Here is a 19,620-nt window from a genome sequence, read left to right as displayed (position 1 = left end):
TTTCATTATTTCCAGCTGGAAAAACATTACAAGGGAGAGAAAATGAAGAATGATTATGGAGGTAGGCAAAATTAATAACTTTTTTTTTCTCAGGATGTGAAAAGTTTTACAATCAAAGATGATTAAAAGTTTTTATGTTCTTTCATGATTTTACTTATAAATAGTTGCCATAGCTGTTACAATGGAGTTTCTTATTAACTAAAGAAAGCACTAAATTTTCCACATAATTCTGAATGCTATATGATCATTAAGAAAAAAGAAATCCCGAAGTGAAAAAGAGTCTTTAAAACTAGTTATAGCTAGATAAAATCTAACAGTAAGAGTCTTGAAAAATGCTACACTTGTTAGTATAATAAGTCAAATACTTATTTTCAACATCTTAAAAATAGCAATTTTTATTAGTGTGACTGCATATGATATTTCATGAATTTTTATTTTGGCCAATTAAAATAATCGAAAAACTATCAGGAAAATTTATTAGATTGCTTAGATTTACTTACAACATAGTTTTTCATTTTTTGTTCAGTGTAAAGGCTATGCACTATAGATTGTACATATGATGTTATGCTGGAGCATTTATTACAGATGTAATTTTTTGCCATTATTGGAAAATCATTGGTAAGAATGGTGAGTATCACAGGAGTGCCACAGTTACTGGTTAAACATTGAGTTAAAATTCTTCTGATGTACTCACTGCCTAACTGGACACCAGCTGTCCTGCTGTTGTCCAATATTTTAGTCTATGCCTATAAATGTATATGTAAATTTACATGAGTAAATTTAAATGAGTATGTAAATTTAGTGGTTATGTATGCACATTCATAAAATCATTTATGTTATGTTGAGTAAACATGCCCTATTTTCTTACTCTTTTAGTTGAGGTGTGCTTCAAAGGCACACTACTGAAATTAAGTGCAGTGCCCAAAATGACTAAGCTGAAGTACAGTAGTAATTAATTATGCATGCCTACTGTGTTTATACATAATATCGTTGTTAATGTACATTTTTATATTAAATCTAAGCTCAGTGTCTCATCATCATGTCTCATTTGTGCTGTCCTATACAGAAAATAATTTTTTTACCTCATGATATGGTATGAATTTGGTGCCAAGAAAATAATTGTCATTTATTGTCTGGGCACGTAAGACCTCCACTGTCCCATGGGTGGAGACATTAGTGTTTCCAAAGGTGAGGGGAGCAAGCAATGGTAACTTTTTTCTGAAGAAAGAAAGGTGATGTTTGGGAAGGGAATAAACCCCAAAGATTGACTTGGACTGTAAGAAGAAAACAGCTCTTAAAGCAAAGTGCTGCTTGCACACAGTCTGAGGGGGAAAAGGACCGTATATGTAATAGATAGACTAGAAAAAAAAAATATATATATGCAGGTGATTTTATCTTAATTTCTGCATATATGTACTTGTAAACATTTTACTGGTTCATTATCTCAATGAAGAAACCTTTTCATTTGCATGTACCTTAACATGGCATGAATGCAGGGAAATTTCAAGGTATCTGTCTAATGTCTTCATTCCAGCTGTGTACAGATTCTTAAAAATAGGGTGCTGGATATCTGTCTGTTGACAGCACTCCATCCCTTAGACTAGTAGAATAACTCTGATTGAGAAGGACCCTGGGCAGCCATCTAGTCCAGCCTTTTGCTCCAGGTAGGGTCAACACCAGTTCAGACCAGGTTGCTTACAATAAGCATTGCTGCTGAGTATCCAAAAGGAAATGAAACATTTCTTTGTTGTGGTATTCTTTCCAGTTTGGAAGCCAGCAAAAGGGTTCTGTAAAAAAAAGATATTATCTTTGCCAGAAAGCAGAGCTATGTGGATTTACAAATCCTCAAGGCTACCCAGGAGCCTGTAACACATGAATTAAATAAGGTCTTATTTTCCAGCAGTTCTTATAGAGACCCTCTTGTTGAAAAAGCACCTTCTTCCTCAATGCTGTTATATTTCACTTCAGCAATCTTGTGTGTTCCTTGCTTGTCCAAACCCATGATAGCACTCATAGTGTATTTTCTTTCACTGGTTTGTTTTTTTTTTTGATGGATAACACTGGACATTGAAACACTAATTTTAAATTAAAAAATTCAGATTAGAGCTTTCCTTAACATTTTTTTACTAAATAAGAAAAGAAGGGAAGTTTTAAAAAAGTTAAGGTATAGGCTAAAGAACATTATGGTGCTAATTTCATTGAAAATAACATATGCAATACATGCCTGTTTTGCTTCCTAATTGCTGCAAGCTAATCTTACAAGCATCAGAAATTGATGGACCACCTCCCCCTCCAAATTATATCTTATTTTTTTTTAATATAAAGCTTACATTTGACCAAGTTTTAAAATGTCAACCTTTGTATTTTAAGGCAACAGATCTGTAATGCCTTGTGACAACAGAGACAGGAGTTTCTCTACACCAGATGGAATCCTGTTTTGAAATGGGATGTTCTCATTCCAGCACAGTACTTGGCTCAGTATACACTGCTGAGGAGAGTCTTGGGTCTGCTTACAAATTTCCTTGAGATTAAACACAGTGGAAACAAGAGTATATTTAAAAATAATTGTTTATTTTAATTTGTGTGGCCCAGAATTAATATTTGAGATTTCATATTTTATTTTTGTGATGGTATGTACAATTGACAATTAACAAGTTATTGCTGTAGTCTTGGTAAGTAACATTCTGTCACATTAAAAAGTCATAGATGACTCATGCAGAAGGATTTGATATCATTTTAATATTACTGCCAACATGTAGCTGTCTTAGGGACTCAACATGGCATTAGGGTGTCGTAATAGTATGCTAGTAATCATAAAGTTTCATTTGGTTTTGTAATCATAGATATTGCAAAGGCCTTTACCTACGTTTGTCTCTAAAAGTTCCAGTATTTATTTTTAAGTTAATATTTCATAATTATATTTTCCTAGTAAGCACTGCATTGCAAATGCAGTATTAAATCCTTTTTTCTACTTATTTTTTATGGGAAGAGAAAATGAAAGTAATGGTTCTTTTTTTCTTGTCTACAGGAATGTACAAATGTATAAAGCAAAGTGAACAGAGTACAGTAATGCCACTAGCAAGCTCTTATATCTGTAGACCTTTTATCTTTTTCCTTTGTTGTATTGGAGTATCTATGGCTATACTTTTAACACAATAACAGTGTGCAATATCAAAAGATAAAACTTTAATTAGCTTGTGAAAGTTAGATTTAGTAAGAGTTCAGCAGACAGTTTATTTTGCCATTCTTAGGACTGTCTAAACAAGCCAATAAACTGGCAAAAATGTTTCCCCTACTGTGTTTTTATTATTGTAAAATCTTTGTAAAGAAAGTTGAGCTTATTTGCTCTGTTCACATTGCCATTCCTCATATTCCTTTTATCATGTAGGAATCTATGATTCTTTCTCGCTTTCTTATTCTTGCCCTTCCTCTAGTATATTTAATATCATTTGAAAATATCTTTGACAGCTATGCCCTCAAATTCCTTTGTTCATTCCATCTTTTTTTTGTTTGGTTGGTTTGGTTTGGGGTATTTTTTGTTGTTGTTGTTGGCATTTTTTTCCCTTGTGACCTTCCAGGCCCATGATGTGATTTTTTTTTTCTTTGATTTAATTCATATCCTGAGGGAGTTAAACTGAGACTAGGCTGTGAAGAGAGGATTTTAAAAGCCAAATTGTTTGGATATTTTACTGTTAAGATATGTACAAATATCTAGATAAGAGAAGGTTTTTTCCCTCTTCTCCCCCAGTAATCTTTATCTGACTAGACTTTTCAGCTGTTGTAAAATACACCATGTCTTTGCACACTATGATCAAATTACTTGGCTGAAATCCTAGAGAAGCTGGACAGAGTGCAAAGAGCAAAACATGATGAAGAGGAATTTGTGGCGTATTTTTCAGAGTGAAAACAGCCTTCAGGCCCCTGAAATAATTCTAAAAATTTATTTCTGAAATAAAAAAATTGGGTTTTTTTCACTATGTTTAGTGTTTTCAAAAGGGATCAGTATCTCTCAATTTTTTCAAAAAAGTAACTTAATTAGCATTACTTCTACTTACCACACTATGATTTTTTTATCTGAAGTGTTTGTTGATGCTTGGTTGTTGATCCAGACATGATATGTGAAGAAAAGAGTTTATCTTCAGGTTTTGATGTAAAGACAAACAATAAATTGCTGACAGTGAATTTGTCCTATTTAATTGTATTTTTCACTTAATTTCTTCACTGCAAATGTGTATTGAAATAGTTCATCTTTTTCTGTAGTGACAGTGCAGTCCACACAAATATGATGTGACATGTTTTCCCCATAGTCTTGACAATGAAATGGTAGCTCCAAGGAATGTCATGTAATTTCATTCACCTTCACCTTGGCATTATAATGTTACCTGTTTCAAGTGAAATTATTGTTGAAATGTGACAGTTAAATTACATATAAATAAAAGCAGATTAGCATAGATATAATACAACTCCTTTTTGCTCCCCAGATGTTGAACATTATATAAACTGAAATGAAATAAAAAAACCTGTCACACATATAAAACCCGTACAATCACATGTATCCATAACTTGCTGTTAAAACCTTTGCAGCATAATTCTGTTCCTTATTCCTGAATTCATTTTTTAAAGGACAGCTACTTTATTTTAAAGTGCTGAAGCCTTAAAATCCCCGGTTGTAAATGAAGAATAATGGGATTAAGAAAAAGCTTTGGCTTAAAAAATGGGTGTTCCAGCCAAGCATTGAGCAATGTCTTTAAAAGAGGTTTGAAAGAATCCAAATCTTCTTACAAAGTGGAAAAATAAAAACTTTATTTATTTATTTATTTATTTAAATAAATGAAAAAAATGGAGACGTGCAAAAGTAAAATAAATATAAAAGCCAAATTGTCCTTTCAAAATAATGAATATTTTCATTTCTTTTAGTTTTTCAATGTAGAGGCATTAGTCTAAGGAAAGCGTATACCTGTATATACAAATAATAAACAAAAAAAATTCAGAATAAAAATATTTTGACTACATTGCAAAAGAGGTTTATTTTTCTTTTTCAAAAATGTTGGCTACATAGAATTCTACAGACTATTAAAATGTTATTGAATAGGATAAGATAATAATTTAAAGATTTTTTTGGTATTAATCCACTATAATGGATTTGACTTGATTTTTTTTGCTTCAGTGAAAATGATGCTTCAGATTTTATATTATTTTTAATCACAGTCTGGAAGATTAATTGGATGGAAGCTGAAGTTATGTGAGCTGAAATTTAGCTGCATCTTAACAACATAAATATTGTTCAGTATTGTAATATGTATAAGTGTAGAATTCAATGCTTGATCCTATTCCAATACAGAGATTAAATACCAACTTTATTTTATCTCCTTAGGAGCTGAAAGAAAAGCAGGAATCTAGTCTCAAACGTGACATTGATGGAATGGGAGTCCCAGAAATAAAGTATGGAGATTCAATCTGTTTTGTCCAACATGTGGCCACTGCCTTATGGCTGACTTACAAAGCACAGGATGCTAAATCAGCACGTTTAGGTCCCTTGAAAAGAAAGGTAATGTTTGGGGGTTTTTTAATTACTTGTGAAATCAATTTGTGGCTTTTTTATTTAATATTGAAAATGTGAATATTTCACTCTGAAAGTGAAAACAGTGCTGGATAGTAATGCAACCATGTAATTGAAGAAAAACTTTGTCATTAAGAAATGTATTTAACTACCTTTTTTCTCAGAAGAAATTATTAGTTTGTACTCAATTTTTATTTTTTACACCCATAAAAGACAGAAATTCCTGGTTTTGATAGTTATTTAAAATCTAAATTTAACTGTTGCAACTGGTGTAAATTAATAAGTAATCTGACATTCACTGGTGTTTCAGATATTTTAGATTAGGTGTATTATGTGAAATGGCAATTAAATTTTTCACTTAAAAAATGGCCTTAGAAAATAACCAAGTTTCTTAAGGGATCCTAGAGAATAATTTTCTCCCAAAATGTTAGATTTAATTGTGATGTAACATCAAGAAGGTCTTTTTCTCAGTCTTTTGATTTTAGGGTACAATTATATTCTTAAGTAGTGGCATATGACCTGTTATATTTTCAAATATTGTTCATATATCATCCAGTGTTATGGGGTTTAGTACTAGCTTCACATAGCTTCATCATTACCATTATTCTCTATTTGTAGATTTTCACAACTTAAACCCAGCATCAGAACATGAAAAAGAAAAAAATAAAAAAATTCATTACTGAAAAGAAGCTGGAATTCTTCTTTACTTACTTGCACACACGTACATTCATAGGAGAGTACCCATACACAAGCACAGCAGTACAGAACAATGAGGTGCTGCTCACATTCCCCAGGAACATCATCACATTTATTCATAGGCAGCACACATGGTCATCATCAATGGGCAGGGAGGGCCCAACCCCTTCACTTCTCTGCAATCTGGCTGATCAGAGAAATTCTTTAAATGCCAGTCATATAGAATTTTCTTGATAAAAAATTAAACCAAACAATGACGGCCTCTTCCTTTCCTATGCCACAACTGGCTATGTCATTCTGTTTCCTCAGAAGGTCCAATTTTACTTCTTGAAAAGGCAATGTGTAGATTTTTCCTCTGTACTCAATGAAGAATTTTACAATAGCTTCCTGTGGCATTCAGTATTTTTTTTTCTCCAGTTTTCTGCTCAGCAGCAAGGGAGTAAAAGAAACTCTATAATTGCCTGTCAGTTTTATTCTCCTTTGAAATGGTTTCCTTCATGTTCAAAGACTTCAAATCTTTTGTTGCCCTCTCACCTGGGGAATGCTGTCTCGTTAAGTGCCTTCAAACAGAAGACAGTCCAAACCTTCTAGCTTCATGCAGTTGATATTCCTGTGAAGGCAAGAAAGTTTTTCATACCCTGCAAGGTTTTTCATACCCTGCAATATATGTCACTAGGCTATAATCTTGTAAGAAATTTGATATATACATCACTTTAAATTTCATATAAAATTAATTTTTGTACATTAGAACTGAAGTCATTGCTTGGTATTCATCCTCTGCCATTGTGTCAGGTGATTTTCACTTTCACTCACTGTATTCCTTCTGAAGCTGGCCTGCACTTTTTATAACATGACTCATTAGCCCTAGGAAGATTGAGAAGTACCCTGTTTTTGCAAGAGGCAAAGGATGCTTTTCTGACGTAACCTAGCTGTTGTCACCATCAGTTTCTGTAAAGCCATAGAGAGAAGAAAACAACTATAAGATTAGTTCTGTTATAAAATACTAAAAATTCCTGTAAAGTAAAAATTTCTGTTGTTTGGCTTTGTTGTAATTTCATGTATCTAATTATTATACTAAAAAATATGTAAGAAATTCTGGTATCATTTGTGAGGCTTTTTTTGCATGATTTCTGCCAGAATTTTTATTTTTTCTCTCTCTCTCTGAGATTGTGGTAACCAAGGATTCAAGATTTTGCCAGGTAATTGTGATTACATCAGTATTGTAGTCAAATCCCTCACCGTCCAGTGAGTGATGGATGTCTATCTTTTTAGTTTGCTTTTGTGCAAGCAGTGAACTCCTGTAGAGCTCCAAAGTGCTAGAGCTCAGGGAACAGAAAAACACATGCTACGTGATTTGGATCCATGCTCTGGAGCCCGTTGCTCACAGTGTTGGTCTGTGCCTTGCTGTACTTCTACAAGCAAGGCAGTGCCAAATGCCCCTTTCTACATGCAGAGAAGTGTTTAATCTGAGGAATTGATGTAGCCAGTGCTGGATGCTTCTCCCTGTGATGCACTTACTGGAATTCTAAATAGCACTTTCCTGTCATTGTGATGTTTCTGGATGATTTAGTTGAGTTTTGGGCTGTTTGTTGGTTCTCTAGTTAGGTTTTGGGTTTTTTGTTTTTTTTGGTTTTGTTTGTCAGAGAAATAGGAAAAATTATGTCCTTCTAAAAGACTTTTCCCTCATCCACATTGCATGCTTAGGAAGAAGAGTGCATATCTGCTTTACAATAATAAAGGTGCAATTATTTTGCAAGACATGACAACTTTAATACCCTATTTGTCGAATGTTTTCATTCCTGTAGCTCCAAAACCTAGAGCTACATACAATGGCCTGAGGACACATTCTTTAATTGTCAAATATTTTTCTTACTAGTTTTGTGATGGGCAGAGTAGAACTTCACTTACTTTTCAGTTTCATGACCTCAGGACCTTCTCCATGGAAACAGTAATATTTAATCTAGCAAAGTCACCCACAGGGTGATTCTATATAAAGAAGTATCTGAAAAAAGAGGAAAGATGGCCAAATTTTAAACGACTCTCCTTTAAAAAATATTATTAATGTAATAATTCAAAAATACCTTCCCAATCTTCTCCATCCATATTTCCATGGATTCTGCTGTCCAGATAAACTCAGCATGTTTGAAGGAACAGAGCACATGTGTAAACACATGCCAAACATAGAAAAACATCACTTTCTAGTGCTTTGATACACATATATGCTAGTATGTACAAAAGCTGTTGGTAAATAACTTTCCCATTTTTGGCAGCAACCACCTGTATAACATTCTTGTTTCTTTGTTAACTATTCATGCCCTCAGAATTACTCTGCTAACTGGGAACGTGGGTTGCAAATTTTTATTAACTCAAAACTAAAATGACACATTTTTTTGGTGGAGAATTCAGTAGATTCTTGAGCAAAGAAGCAGGATAACTCACATTTACTTCAAACAAAATTGATGTAGGATTTTAATGACTCAAAATGACCAAGACTTGTTTTTCTGACACCTAAAAGTGACGCTAGATTTCTGTAACTATGTGTGTTTTTTCAAAGTGAAAGATTAAAATCCCATTAAAGGATCTCTGTTATTGCTTGAAGTTCACATGATGTTCTTATCTGGTTCAGATAAGAATACAACATATTGTGTAGAAATAGTTAAATGAATCAGAAGTTGTTTATAAACAGTATTGCTCCTTTAGCAGCATTGTAATAGTTGTCACTCCAGCTTGATTTTTCTTGTCAATAGTCTTAAAGCATAAATCCTTTCATAAATGATGCTTAAGAAAGTGAAATTCCTCTTCCCTGAGAGCAAAAATGACATTTTTTGTAACATCTTGAAAATGTTTTTTAAGAGTATCTTTTTAAATGGATTGTGGAACAAAAATACATTACATTGTCTTCTCTGAATAACTTATGTGAGACTGATAAACTTGTAGCTATTTAATGGGTGTCTAGATAAAGTGATTAACAAATCTGTATATATGCAAATTACTTTATCAGTGCAGTCTTGAAATAAATTTAAAAAATTTAAAAGCAAAAAGTGTTTTAAAGTAATTATTGTGATAATTCCTGACTCTCAAAAGGTTATATTACATCAAGAAGGTCACATGGACGATGGTCTCACATTACAAAGATGCCAGCGTGAGGAATCCCAGGCTGCTCGAATCATTCGCAATACTACAAGCTTATTCAGCCACTTCATAAGGTAATTGTTACCCTGGTTTTAAAGTATTCTGAAATTATAAGAATTTCTCTAAGAGAATCCTTATGTCCTGCTTTCAAGTGTTTGAATTTAGAAGCTCTTAGAAATATATTTTTAGTGATTGAAATTTGAAATTTTGATTAGTAATGCCATTAAATAGATAGAACACTTTACGTAAGATTATTTACATGAAATCTAATACCTTGAAGCCAGAAGCAAGCTGGATAGTAATTCAGGTTGAAAAAACATGCTAACTGATCTTAGTCTTACTCTGTTAGTAAGTATTCAATGATACCTAGAACTTTGTGCAATTAAATCTATAAGAATGTATTTTCTACTGAAGAAACTATTCTTTTGTAGTGCTTGGCAGAAGTTTTAATTATGGTGATGAAGTGTTCACCCTTGTAATACTTGATGCAATATTTTATAAGAAATAAAGAAAAAGGAGTTTTTAATTAATTATTTGCTCATCATATGAGCCTGTGTTTAAAACATTATTACTTCAGTATCTCAAGAACCTGCACCACTACTTTGTATTTCTTGGGCTGAGGATATAAAACAGAGCCACCTTTGCCAGCAGTCAGTGCCTGCTAGATGATGCTATTTATAGTAGTCAGGCTGTGGAAAACTGGATTATCACATAAGGTTGAGAAAATACTTAAACAGAAAAAGACATTATTTTACTGACAACAGAGATTTCTTGAAATGCTTTTTATTTTTAAATCCCACCCTTTTTATTTACTGTATAAAATAGATAGAAAAGATCTAATTTGTGGTTAGGATTACCTGCTACTTTGTATTCTTTTCCCAGAAGGCTGTGGGTGTATAACTTCAATAACTGCTACTGTTATTGCGCCATCACACCTTTAGTGGGATTTCAAGTATCTAAGCAAAATCAATTACTGTAGAAAAAGAACTTCAATCTCTTTTTCTTCTTTTTGCTGAATTACATTGCTTCTACTTTCTTTTTTTCTTTTTAAAAAAACCCACTCTCTCTGTTTATATCAGCACAGAAAGAGAAATATGATTCCACTCAGGAAGCTCTGAGTGCTGGACAGCCAAATAATAGGTATTTGAATGATGTTCAGTTCGGATCATCCGTTGCTTATATTCACACGTCATACACGTAACAAGACTTGATTTAGGTACCAAAAGAGAATATGCTGCCACATAATACTGTAAATTACAGAGGGAAAATGATTAATGCTGCCAGTCTTGTTGTTTTCCATAGCGGAAACAACAGAGCACTGTCACCCAGCGCCCTGCCTGTTGAGGAGATGGCTCAGACGCTGCAAGACCTGATCACTTACTTCCAGCTTCCCGAAGAAGAGCTGCAACACGAAGACAAGCAAAACAAACTTCGCTCACTCAAAAACAGACAAAATCTATTCAAAGAAGAGGTACAGAGAAAGGGATTTTTGCATTATTTTAAGTAGATTGTCTCACAAACTTTGAGAGAAATTTAGATGAATGCATATTATCATCTAGATATACGCATATGATCTATAATATAGTGTTCTCAGCTGATATATATATATGTAAGTATATATATAAGTATATAAACTTGTCACAAGCCACACACTCTGTCATAAAATTTGATCTTAATACTTCTGAGCATCTTTAAAAGGATCTTATTTTACTAAAATTTCTTTTTCTCTCTGTGAAGTTATACAACCTGGATACTCCAAATGAATGATAGAACCTGGGTCAATAATGGATGTTATTTCTGATGTCTTTTCTGTCCTGTGAATCTGCCTGTAACTTTTTTACCTCTAGAAATTCTAAGAATGCCAGTTTTAGAGAAAGTTATGTATTACATAATTGTTGAATTGCTCCTCTTTGAAAATGGAATAACTTCATTTTTGTAGAATTACTAAACATATTTTATGATGTGTTTAGACACATTTGAATTGCTTCCAGGTTTTCAATACTGTTTGAGTATGCAATCAAAGTGAAGTTACAAATCCCTTGTAGTATTTAAAAGTCTTTGGTTTAGATATTTTATTGGATAGCCAAACTTCCACCTTTTTAATCAATGAAAATTCCTTTTTATCTAAATGTAAAGCATTTTTTCCTTATGCAAGGGAGATTTTATGCAAAAAAGAATGTCCTTAAAAATTGAAAAAGCTTTTATTTTCAGATTTTTATTCCTTATTTTTCATAATACTTAGTTGTGTAAGGAACCATATATAATCATTCTCTAAAATTAATTATTTTTATACAGAAAAATACATATTCAACTCTTTTAAGTGCAATTGGTTTGTTGTTTGGGATTTTCTTAATTTAAGATAATGCAGCCTTCCAATTTATACAGGAAAAAGTCTTTAATGAAACAATGACCCATGCTTTTTCATGTGCAGTTCACTTTCTTCTCTCATATGTGTTTAGGGAATGCTGGCACTCGTTCTAAATTGCATTGATCGCCTAAATGACTACAACAGCGCAGCTCATTTTGCAGGAATTGCAAGAGAAGAACATGGTGGTACATCATGGAAAGAAATTTTGAATCTCCTTTACAAATTGTTAGGTAAGTTCTTCAAAAACCTTCTAAAGTAAAAAAAACCCAGAATACCCCAGTAGCATGGAATCCTACCTACTGTGTCACCACCAAAGAATACTTTGAGCATTATTCAGTTTATTCTGTAAATTACAGAATTTATTACATATAGTTACTGCTAAATAGAGTTTCTTGAGCAATGATACATCAGAAAATCAGATCTCAGCCAGGAAAAAGTTCTAGGAAGCATGTCAAAACCTTTTTTTTTTTAAATTTAAATGTATGATATGCAAACAGATGTGAATTACCATTTTAAAAATTAGAAAAACTGTAAAACAGTTTTTTTCAATATAAAGGCCAGATTTTCTAGAGCACTGCTATTCAAGAGCAAACTACTTCTGTGATGTAGAATGACCAAAATTATAGAGCAGAACAAGTATGTATATATGTATTTAAATTTCTTATTTGATACCTAGTTTACATTATTCCTCATTTAGAAGAGCCTTGTCTTCTGATGGAGATTAAATGCATTCTATTTTCATCACAAAGGAAGGTAGTCCTGATCCATAGCAAAACAAGGAAGTTGAGAGTCAGGGCAAGAATAAAAGAAGCCAGGGGAAGAGTTTTGAAGCATGAGGTTATTCACATAGAACAGACATGGAGGTGCTTCTAATGAAATCTCATTGCCTTAGAAACTAAAAAGTTACCACTGGCTGCATTTTACAACAGTCTTATTAGTTTAAAGAAAAATAGGATGAAAAGAAGCTCTCTCTAGTACTAGACTTTTTCAGATTTTATCTTGATTTTCATCTGCCAGTACATTTTGAAAACAGTGGTTCTGACATAATATTTTTTGTGCTTCATAATAAAATAATTGAAAATTGAATACAAAATATGTATTTTTTGTTACTCTTTTTCCCCCTATGATCTATGCCTTCTAGAAGGAAGAAAATGAACAATATTTCTTGAAAGACTTGAATGTTGATGAACTTTCAAAGTGCAGTCTGCACTACTGAAAGACTAAAAGCTGTGCATTCTACAACATTGTTATCAGAAAGGAAAACTAAACACCTATATGCCTAATCTGCACTTGAACTCAAACTTCTGCATATGATCTTCCCACATTTGGTAGGAAGAAACAGAAAAAGAAAAGTTTCAGCCCCATGATCATGAACGTGCTTGACATCAAGCAAGGGTGCTAGATAACTTCTATTTATATTTAGCAACAAAATAAAACATAAACAAAACTTTTTTTTCTGAGATTCTTGTTTATGCAGGAGACCCCCTTCAATTTCAAAAACTTATGTGCACCTTAGAAATTATGTTGGTTGCTGATATTCCAAGTAGTGGAAATTCCAATTCTTTATTATGGTAACATAAATGGACTTGTCTGTTCATTGTTTTATTGAGTTACTCTAAAAATTGTGTTAAAATACATATAATAAACTTTCTTGATTTAAAATGGAAATCTCCTGTTATAAAATGATACCTTGTGGTTTTTTCCAGCTGCTCTCATTCGTGGCAACAGAAACAACTGTGCTCAATTTTCCTGTAACCTTGATTGGCTAATCAGTAAATTGGACAGATTAGAATCTTCCTCAGGTGAGACTCACCTTCACAATGTAAATTAACTATCAGTCAATACCTGTTTTACATCATTTACATAGCAGTTTTCCTTAAAGCCAACACATATTAGAAAACAAACACACTCTTGGTGTTTGGTTGGTTTTTTGTTTGTTTGGGGTTTTTTTTTGTGAGTTTTTTTGTTTGCTTTTTTCCTTATTTTGGATTTGTTTTTTTGTTGGTTGTTTTGTTTTGTTAATTGGCTAAAGTAATATATTAAAAGAGACACTCATGTGACATTGTTTTGCTTCAATACATTTGTTATGTGCAATACTATATCCAGTCAGTGACCCTGATGAATTAAGGGATTGGGTCAAACAGTATCAAGAGTGGTGTACTATAAAATTACATGTATTTGTGACATGCATATAAACCCCATAAAGATGTAGCTTATAAGTTTGTTTTTTTTACAGTGGAGTATTCAACAAAATGTTAATATACTATCCAGGGCTCCCTTTACCTCTTCCATTGAAAAGAAGGAGCTAATCTAGCAAATTTCTCAAGTGGTTTTGAAGTTGTGCCTATATTCAAAAGAAAAGAGAAATTAACATTTTAATTGTGCATTTATTCCTAATGTACCATGTTCATATCATTACTCCTTGGAAGTTGTTTAGTTCTCTTTTTAGGTCAGAGAAACCATACCATCTTGTAAGATACTCCTTTACTGAGCTTTTAGGATCTGTTCAGTGGTGAGGGTGATTTAATGACAACATTGTTTCTGTGGCCTTCATGTAGGTATTTTGGAAGTGTTGCACTGCATCTTGATTGAAAGCCCAGAAGCTTTAAATCTAATATCTGAGGAACACATTAAATCCATTATTTCACTGTTGGATAAACATGGGCGCAATTACAAGGTATGTTTGGAAAAAGTAAGGATGTAATGTTAATCTTACAATAATTTGTGGGGGAAAAAGGATGAGAAATATTTGATTCTAAAACCTTTAAAGGAATAAAATAACTTTAAAGTATACTTGCAAAATTTCTTTTTTGAGATTAAAAGAATGTTTTATATATAAATGCTTTTCAGCAATTTTCAAATACCAAAAATTTGTATGAGAAGTAAGCAGTTAAGAAATATTGGTAACCAGTCAGAACATTGGATTTGATGAGAAAATGAAGTATTCTGGTAGCTGTAAGAAAGTGGGCAGAGTAGCTTGCTTTGTGATTCAGGGCTCTGGAGAATTGGTGGACTACCATTGCATCCACAGATATAGAGAACTATATCCTGCAAAATCATTCCTAACTTGAGTAACAATAATAGCAGCAGAAAAGAAATAAATGGAGAAATCAGAAAAATAATCCAAATATCTGAAAACACAGGTGTTCTGAAGAAAGAAAAAACCCCTGAGTTTCCAGAAGATATACTGGATGAAATTAATTTAGACACCCATATGCAATTTATTATGATAGAAGAAGTTGAACAGAGTTTCTGGCTGCGACCAGGATGACATCACAACACAGACGAAGATATAGGTTTTTGTGTGATTTTCTGATGTGAGTTTCCTTCCTCAATTAAAATTTTATTTGAAAGACTGATAACCTCGAGGAAGAACAGAGGAAGTTTTTGTGAGCTGAAATTACTTTCTCTTGTAAATCACTAATACAGAGAACCTAACCAGCTACAGATAGAGTAAAGGAGAAAAGAATTTTTAAGCAGGGTTAAGGACTATGAACTGACATAAGTAGGCATAAGAAAAAAAGTTGAAGTTACAGCAGGAAGTTTAGCTTAATATTTTTATCTTTTAACAAGATTACTGTGTTATGCCAGTCACCTAGAAAGAAAGAACCTTTTGTCTGAAACATCTCAATGTAGATCTTATAGTGAGAACTTAGAGCAGAAACAGAAAATGTATACAGGAGAAGAATTATACTGGGTAATGGATTTGTTAATTTCTGTTTGTAGTGTCTTTGGCTATACCTCAGCAAGTACATAAGAGTGGGTGGGAAGAAATAAATTCATCTGTTATTAACTATATCTTATTCTCCTTCTAGATTAGAGATTCTGTTGAGATTTAGGAAATAAGGAAAATAATGAGTAAAATGGTCCTGGAAATTATTGAGTTGAAGGCCTTTTTAAATTAAAAGCCTTCTGTCAGAAATAGAGTCAGCATATTCATGGAGGTTATTTAAACAGTTTACATGTAAAGTCTGAGCTGCTGGTAATCATTAATGCTACTAAGATGCTTTACAGCTGAGTACTGCTCAGAGCTTGTGTGGTTCTTTAAATGCTTATCCTTCTGCTAGATGGCTTCTGCCCAATAGCAGAGGTGGTAGAAAGGAAAATGCTGGGACATAGAAAAGTGTTTAAGCAAATATATTAGCTTAAGCAGTGTAAGCTGTCAATGGTGGGTTTGTGTTCAGTTCACTAGTCAGACAACAGGAGTAGCGAAGATGAGTTTCATAGTCTGCTGTTTCTGGAGTTGTACAATAGAAATAACACAATCAATGGTGTGAAGATGTATCTTTTGTTGTGGAGGTGGTGTGTAGCAATCTAGACCACTTGGGCTCCTTGCTCAAAGACTGTTTGTCAGAGGTCAAGTACACATTGAAGCTTCTCTGTTTGTTTGTGAAAGTGTGAAGCTTTGCTCAGTATTAAGCAACATTATGTTACTGTGTTTTCTCTTCCAAAACCTCCTGCTCCAGTACTCTGTAAGAATGATATCAATCTCTTTCAATTTTCAGACTCAAGAAAAAAAAAGAAAAGACATCTGAAGTTTTAGAATAACATCTTTTTGAAAATCTGTTTTGCTTTATAGTGAGCTTTTAAAGCATCTTTAATTTTATAAAAAATTGAATATTTCTCAAATTGAAATATTGTTTCCAGAAGAGACTAAAAAGCAATCAGTCTCATTGTCATTGAGAATTATCCACTTATTTGGCACAGGAAATTTTTTGGGCTGCAGAAAATTTATCAAGGAATTTAATTTTATATTCAAATTTTTATTGAGATTTAATTAAAAAGTCTTTAAGAATTAGCATAAGGCTAATTTTGTCTGATCAAAATGAGAATAAAGACTCTTAAAGGAAGGTTTCTGATGCATCCTCAAACCCTGTGCTCTGATGTTATGTTCCACAAATGTTTGATATCCTTTATCAGTAGTACAGACTACACTTGGTCCAAATATGTGAGAAGTATATAGAAAACAATAGTGTATATTATATCCCTTCCCTTAGGGCTATCCTGAATGTAAATTTAGCTGACAACTGAATAATAGTGTATGCTCCTAGCTGCCTTTGTCTTACTACTTCTGATTTTTCCTTTAAGGTTCTCGATGTGCTTTGCTCTCTCTGCGTCTGCAATGGAGTTGCAGTCCGTGCCAATCAAAATTTGATCTGTGACAATTTACTGCCCAGAAGAGACTTACTTTTGCAGACACGTTTGATTAATGATGTGACAAGGTATAGTGATATGTTGTATTATAAAAAATTATCGCTGTTATATTAGAAAAAATTGAATTTCCATATCTTCAGTAAGTACTTGAATAAAAAAAAGTAACCTAAGAAATATTTAACCTAAATATTTATTTTTTAGGTTATTTATTAAAATAACCTAAAAACCTAAGAACCCCAAACTTTCAATATTGAGAAACACACCGTGGGAGCTGATAATGTATTATGTATTGAGTTCTGAAAAAATACATTTTTACTGACAATATAGCATTTGTATGGAACCTGGGATCAAATAGAAATTGCTAATTCATAACCAGAGCTGCTCTAAAATAGAAACATGAAAGCTGCTTGTTTCTGAGTCAAAACAAGGAACAGAGTATGCAAACATACTCTGAAGTTCTTGTGTCTTTTAAGAGGGACTTGATTTCCTGGCAACCACACTCCTGGTTTTGATTTTAGTAAGTGATCTTGTCATTTCTCTTTTGACTGTAAGTTTTTCAAAGCATGGAACCTCGAACCTCTACCTTAGAAGATGGTTCTACAGCAGCTTTATTAATTTATGCATAGTGGTTCACTTAAAAAAATATTACAAGCAACATGTGGGTACCTATACTTATATCTTACTTGTAAAGAGAATTGGACAATTATACAGCAACATAATTCCTATGTCACACTTTATGTTTACACTAACTGGCTTGCATTTTCTTTCTTAGCATAAGACCAAACATATTTTTGGGTGTTGCTGAGGGCTCTGCACAATACAAGAAGTGGTACTTTGAGTTAATAATTGATCAGGTTGATCCGTTCTTGACGGCTGAACCCACCCACCTGCGGGTTGGATGGGCCTCTACCTCAGGTTATGCCCCCTATCCTGGAGGTGGAGAAGGATGGGGAGGCAATGGTGTTGGTGATGACCTCTACTCTTTTGGGTTTGACGGCCTTCATCTGTGGTCTGGTGAGTGCTTTGTGAGCTAGCACTTATTCTTACAGTTAACATCTATCTATGATTACCTTCCATTTTTTTGTATATATAACTTGCTATTTCATAGTGAGCTACATTAAGAACTCCAGGTTATCAAGAAGGTATTTAGAAGTTCAAATCAGACTACTTGTCTGAGATGTTAGCCAATATTGAATTGTACCAGTCAGGCTTTTTAGCAGATTGCCCTGTTTGCATGATTTTGACCACAGAATGGCATTTTCCAGATCTAGATCAATACTGACTTAATTCTATCTGTCCAAAATAAATGGATGTATTGATCTCAGATAAATTAGGTCTATACAAATTGACATTTGCATTATTATTTTACTTTGAATCTACAGTTGAAGGAAAATGGGTTATTTTTAACCTGTTGAGAGATCTGACAAATTGAATTAAAGTTTTGATAAATAATTTCATTATCAATTTTATCAATAAAAGATACCTTTTTTTACCAACTTCATTATTTTATTCTTTGTGTGTAGAGTCTTTAATTAAACTATCACATTATTTTTTCATCCAGATTTCTCTTGCATGCACAGTAAATGATAGTTATTTTTTAGCTTGCTCAATATGTGACCTATGTTTCAATGTGCAATTTTCAAGGCATCAAGACAAAATCCTTAGTTTCCCCATATTTCTTAGTGCCTTTAAATTCTGTATAGATCTAGGTATTCTTTAATTGCTCTGAAAATAATAGAGTGGGGCCATACAAATGAAAGGTGTTTTAATGAGACTGTATACACTGAAGTAAATTTTATTACATTAATTCTAATAATTCATAATCTGAGAGTGTTTCCTTTGTCAATTTTATTAAAATTGTTCTAGCATTGGGTTTTGTATATAGAATATGTGTGTGCAGGCCCATATAATTCAATATTTTATTCCAACACTATTGAACAATTATCCAATGTCAGAAATTATCTTTTTTTGGAGAAGACTAGGAGGCATCTGTAACATACTCCAGTAGAAATGGCTGAATAAATAATTTTTTAAAATTAAACCTGCTTAAATATTCTGATTCCTAAATGCTTCTATCCTAGGTCGGGTACCCAGAGCTGTAGCATCTGTCAATCAGCATTTATTGGCATCTGATGATGTGGTTAGCTGCTGCTTGGATTTAGGTGTACCCAGCATTTCGTTCCGCATTAATGGGCAGCCTGTACAGGGAATGTTTGAGAACTTCAGTACAGAAGGGTTTTTCTTCCCTGTCGTAAGCTTGTCAGCAGGTGTAAAGTAAGTACAACTTAATTTTAATAGTTTTCTTTGCTGTCTTACCACACAAAATATTGCCCAAATTCTAGTATGATTTATTCTGTTTTGCTACTTCAGTTCTGCCCAAATAGCAGAACTATAGCAGCTGGAAGGAAGGCAGGGAAGTAATGATTTGTTCAGTGATGATTTCACTTTAAAGTGTCATGTGAGCCTGTAAACTATTTCATCAAGTCACAATGTCTGGACAGTATTATTTTACGGGTATTTGGTGACCTAGGGGAAATTAATTTTGTTTCATTCCAATTATCAGTGAAAAAAACCATGTTAGAAATGCAGCACCATATTTTGCACTAATTAAGGTTCTCACTGGCTTTCTCAGCAGGGAGTAAAAAAACCTAAATCATCATGAAAACTGATACTGTGTTCACAGTGGGAAACAGAACTGATGAGAAGCAGT

General features: G+C 33.1%; 1 protein-coding gene across 1 annotated transcript in view; it reads left to right on the top strand.

The window, feature by feature from the left end:
- Positions 1-19,620, top strand: part of RYR3 (ryanodine receptor 3) — a 196,058-nt gene that overhangs the window by 64,446 nt on the left and 111,992 nt on the right. Inside the window, exons 12-20 of the mRNA XM_077180355.1 lie at positions 5,375-5,548; positions 9,341-9,462; positions 10,691-10,859; positions 11,848-11,986; positions 13,463-13,558; positions 14,315-14,433; positions 16,845-16,978; positions 17,683-17,924; positions 18,992-19,184. Of these exons, the coding sequence (XP_077036470.1) occupies positions 5,375-5,548; positions 9,341-9,462; positions 10,691-10,859; positions 11,848-11,986; positions 13,463-13,558; positions 14,315-14,433; positions 16,845-16,978; positions 17,683-17,924; positions 18,992-19,184 (1,388 nt within the window). The remainder of the gene's footprint in view (positions 1-5,374; positions 5,549-9,340; positions 9,463-10,690; positions 10,860-11,847; positions 11,987-13,462; positions 13,559-14,314; positions 14,434-16,844; positions 16,979-17,682; positions 17,925-18,991; positions 19,185-19,620) is intronic.

Source organism: Agelaius phoeniceus, chromosome 6, assembly GCF_051311805.1.
Source record: "Agelaius phoeniceus isolate bAgePho1 chromosome 6, bAgePho1.hap1, whole genome shotgun sequence".
Taxonomy (NCBI): Eukaryota; Metazoa; Chordata; class Aves; order Passeriformes; family Icteridae; genus Agelaius; species Agelaius phoeniceus.
This window is presented reverse-complemented; position numbering and strand designations above follow the sequence as displayed.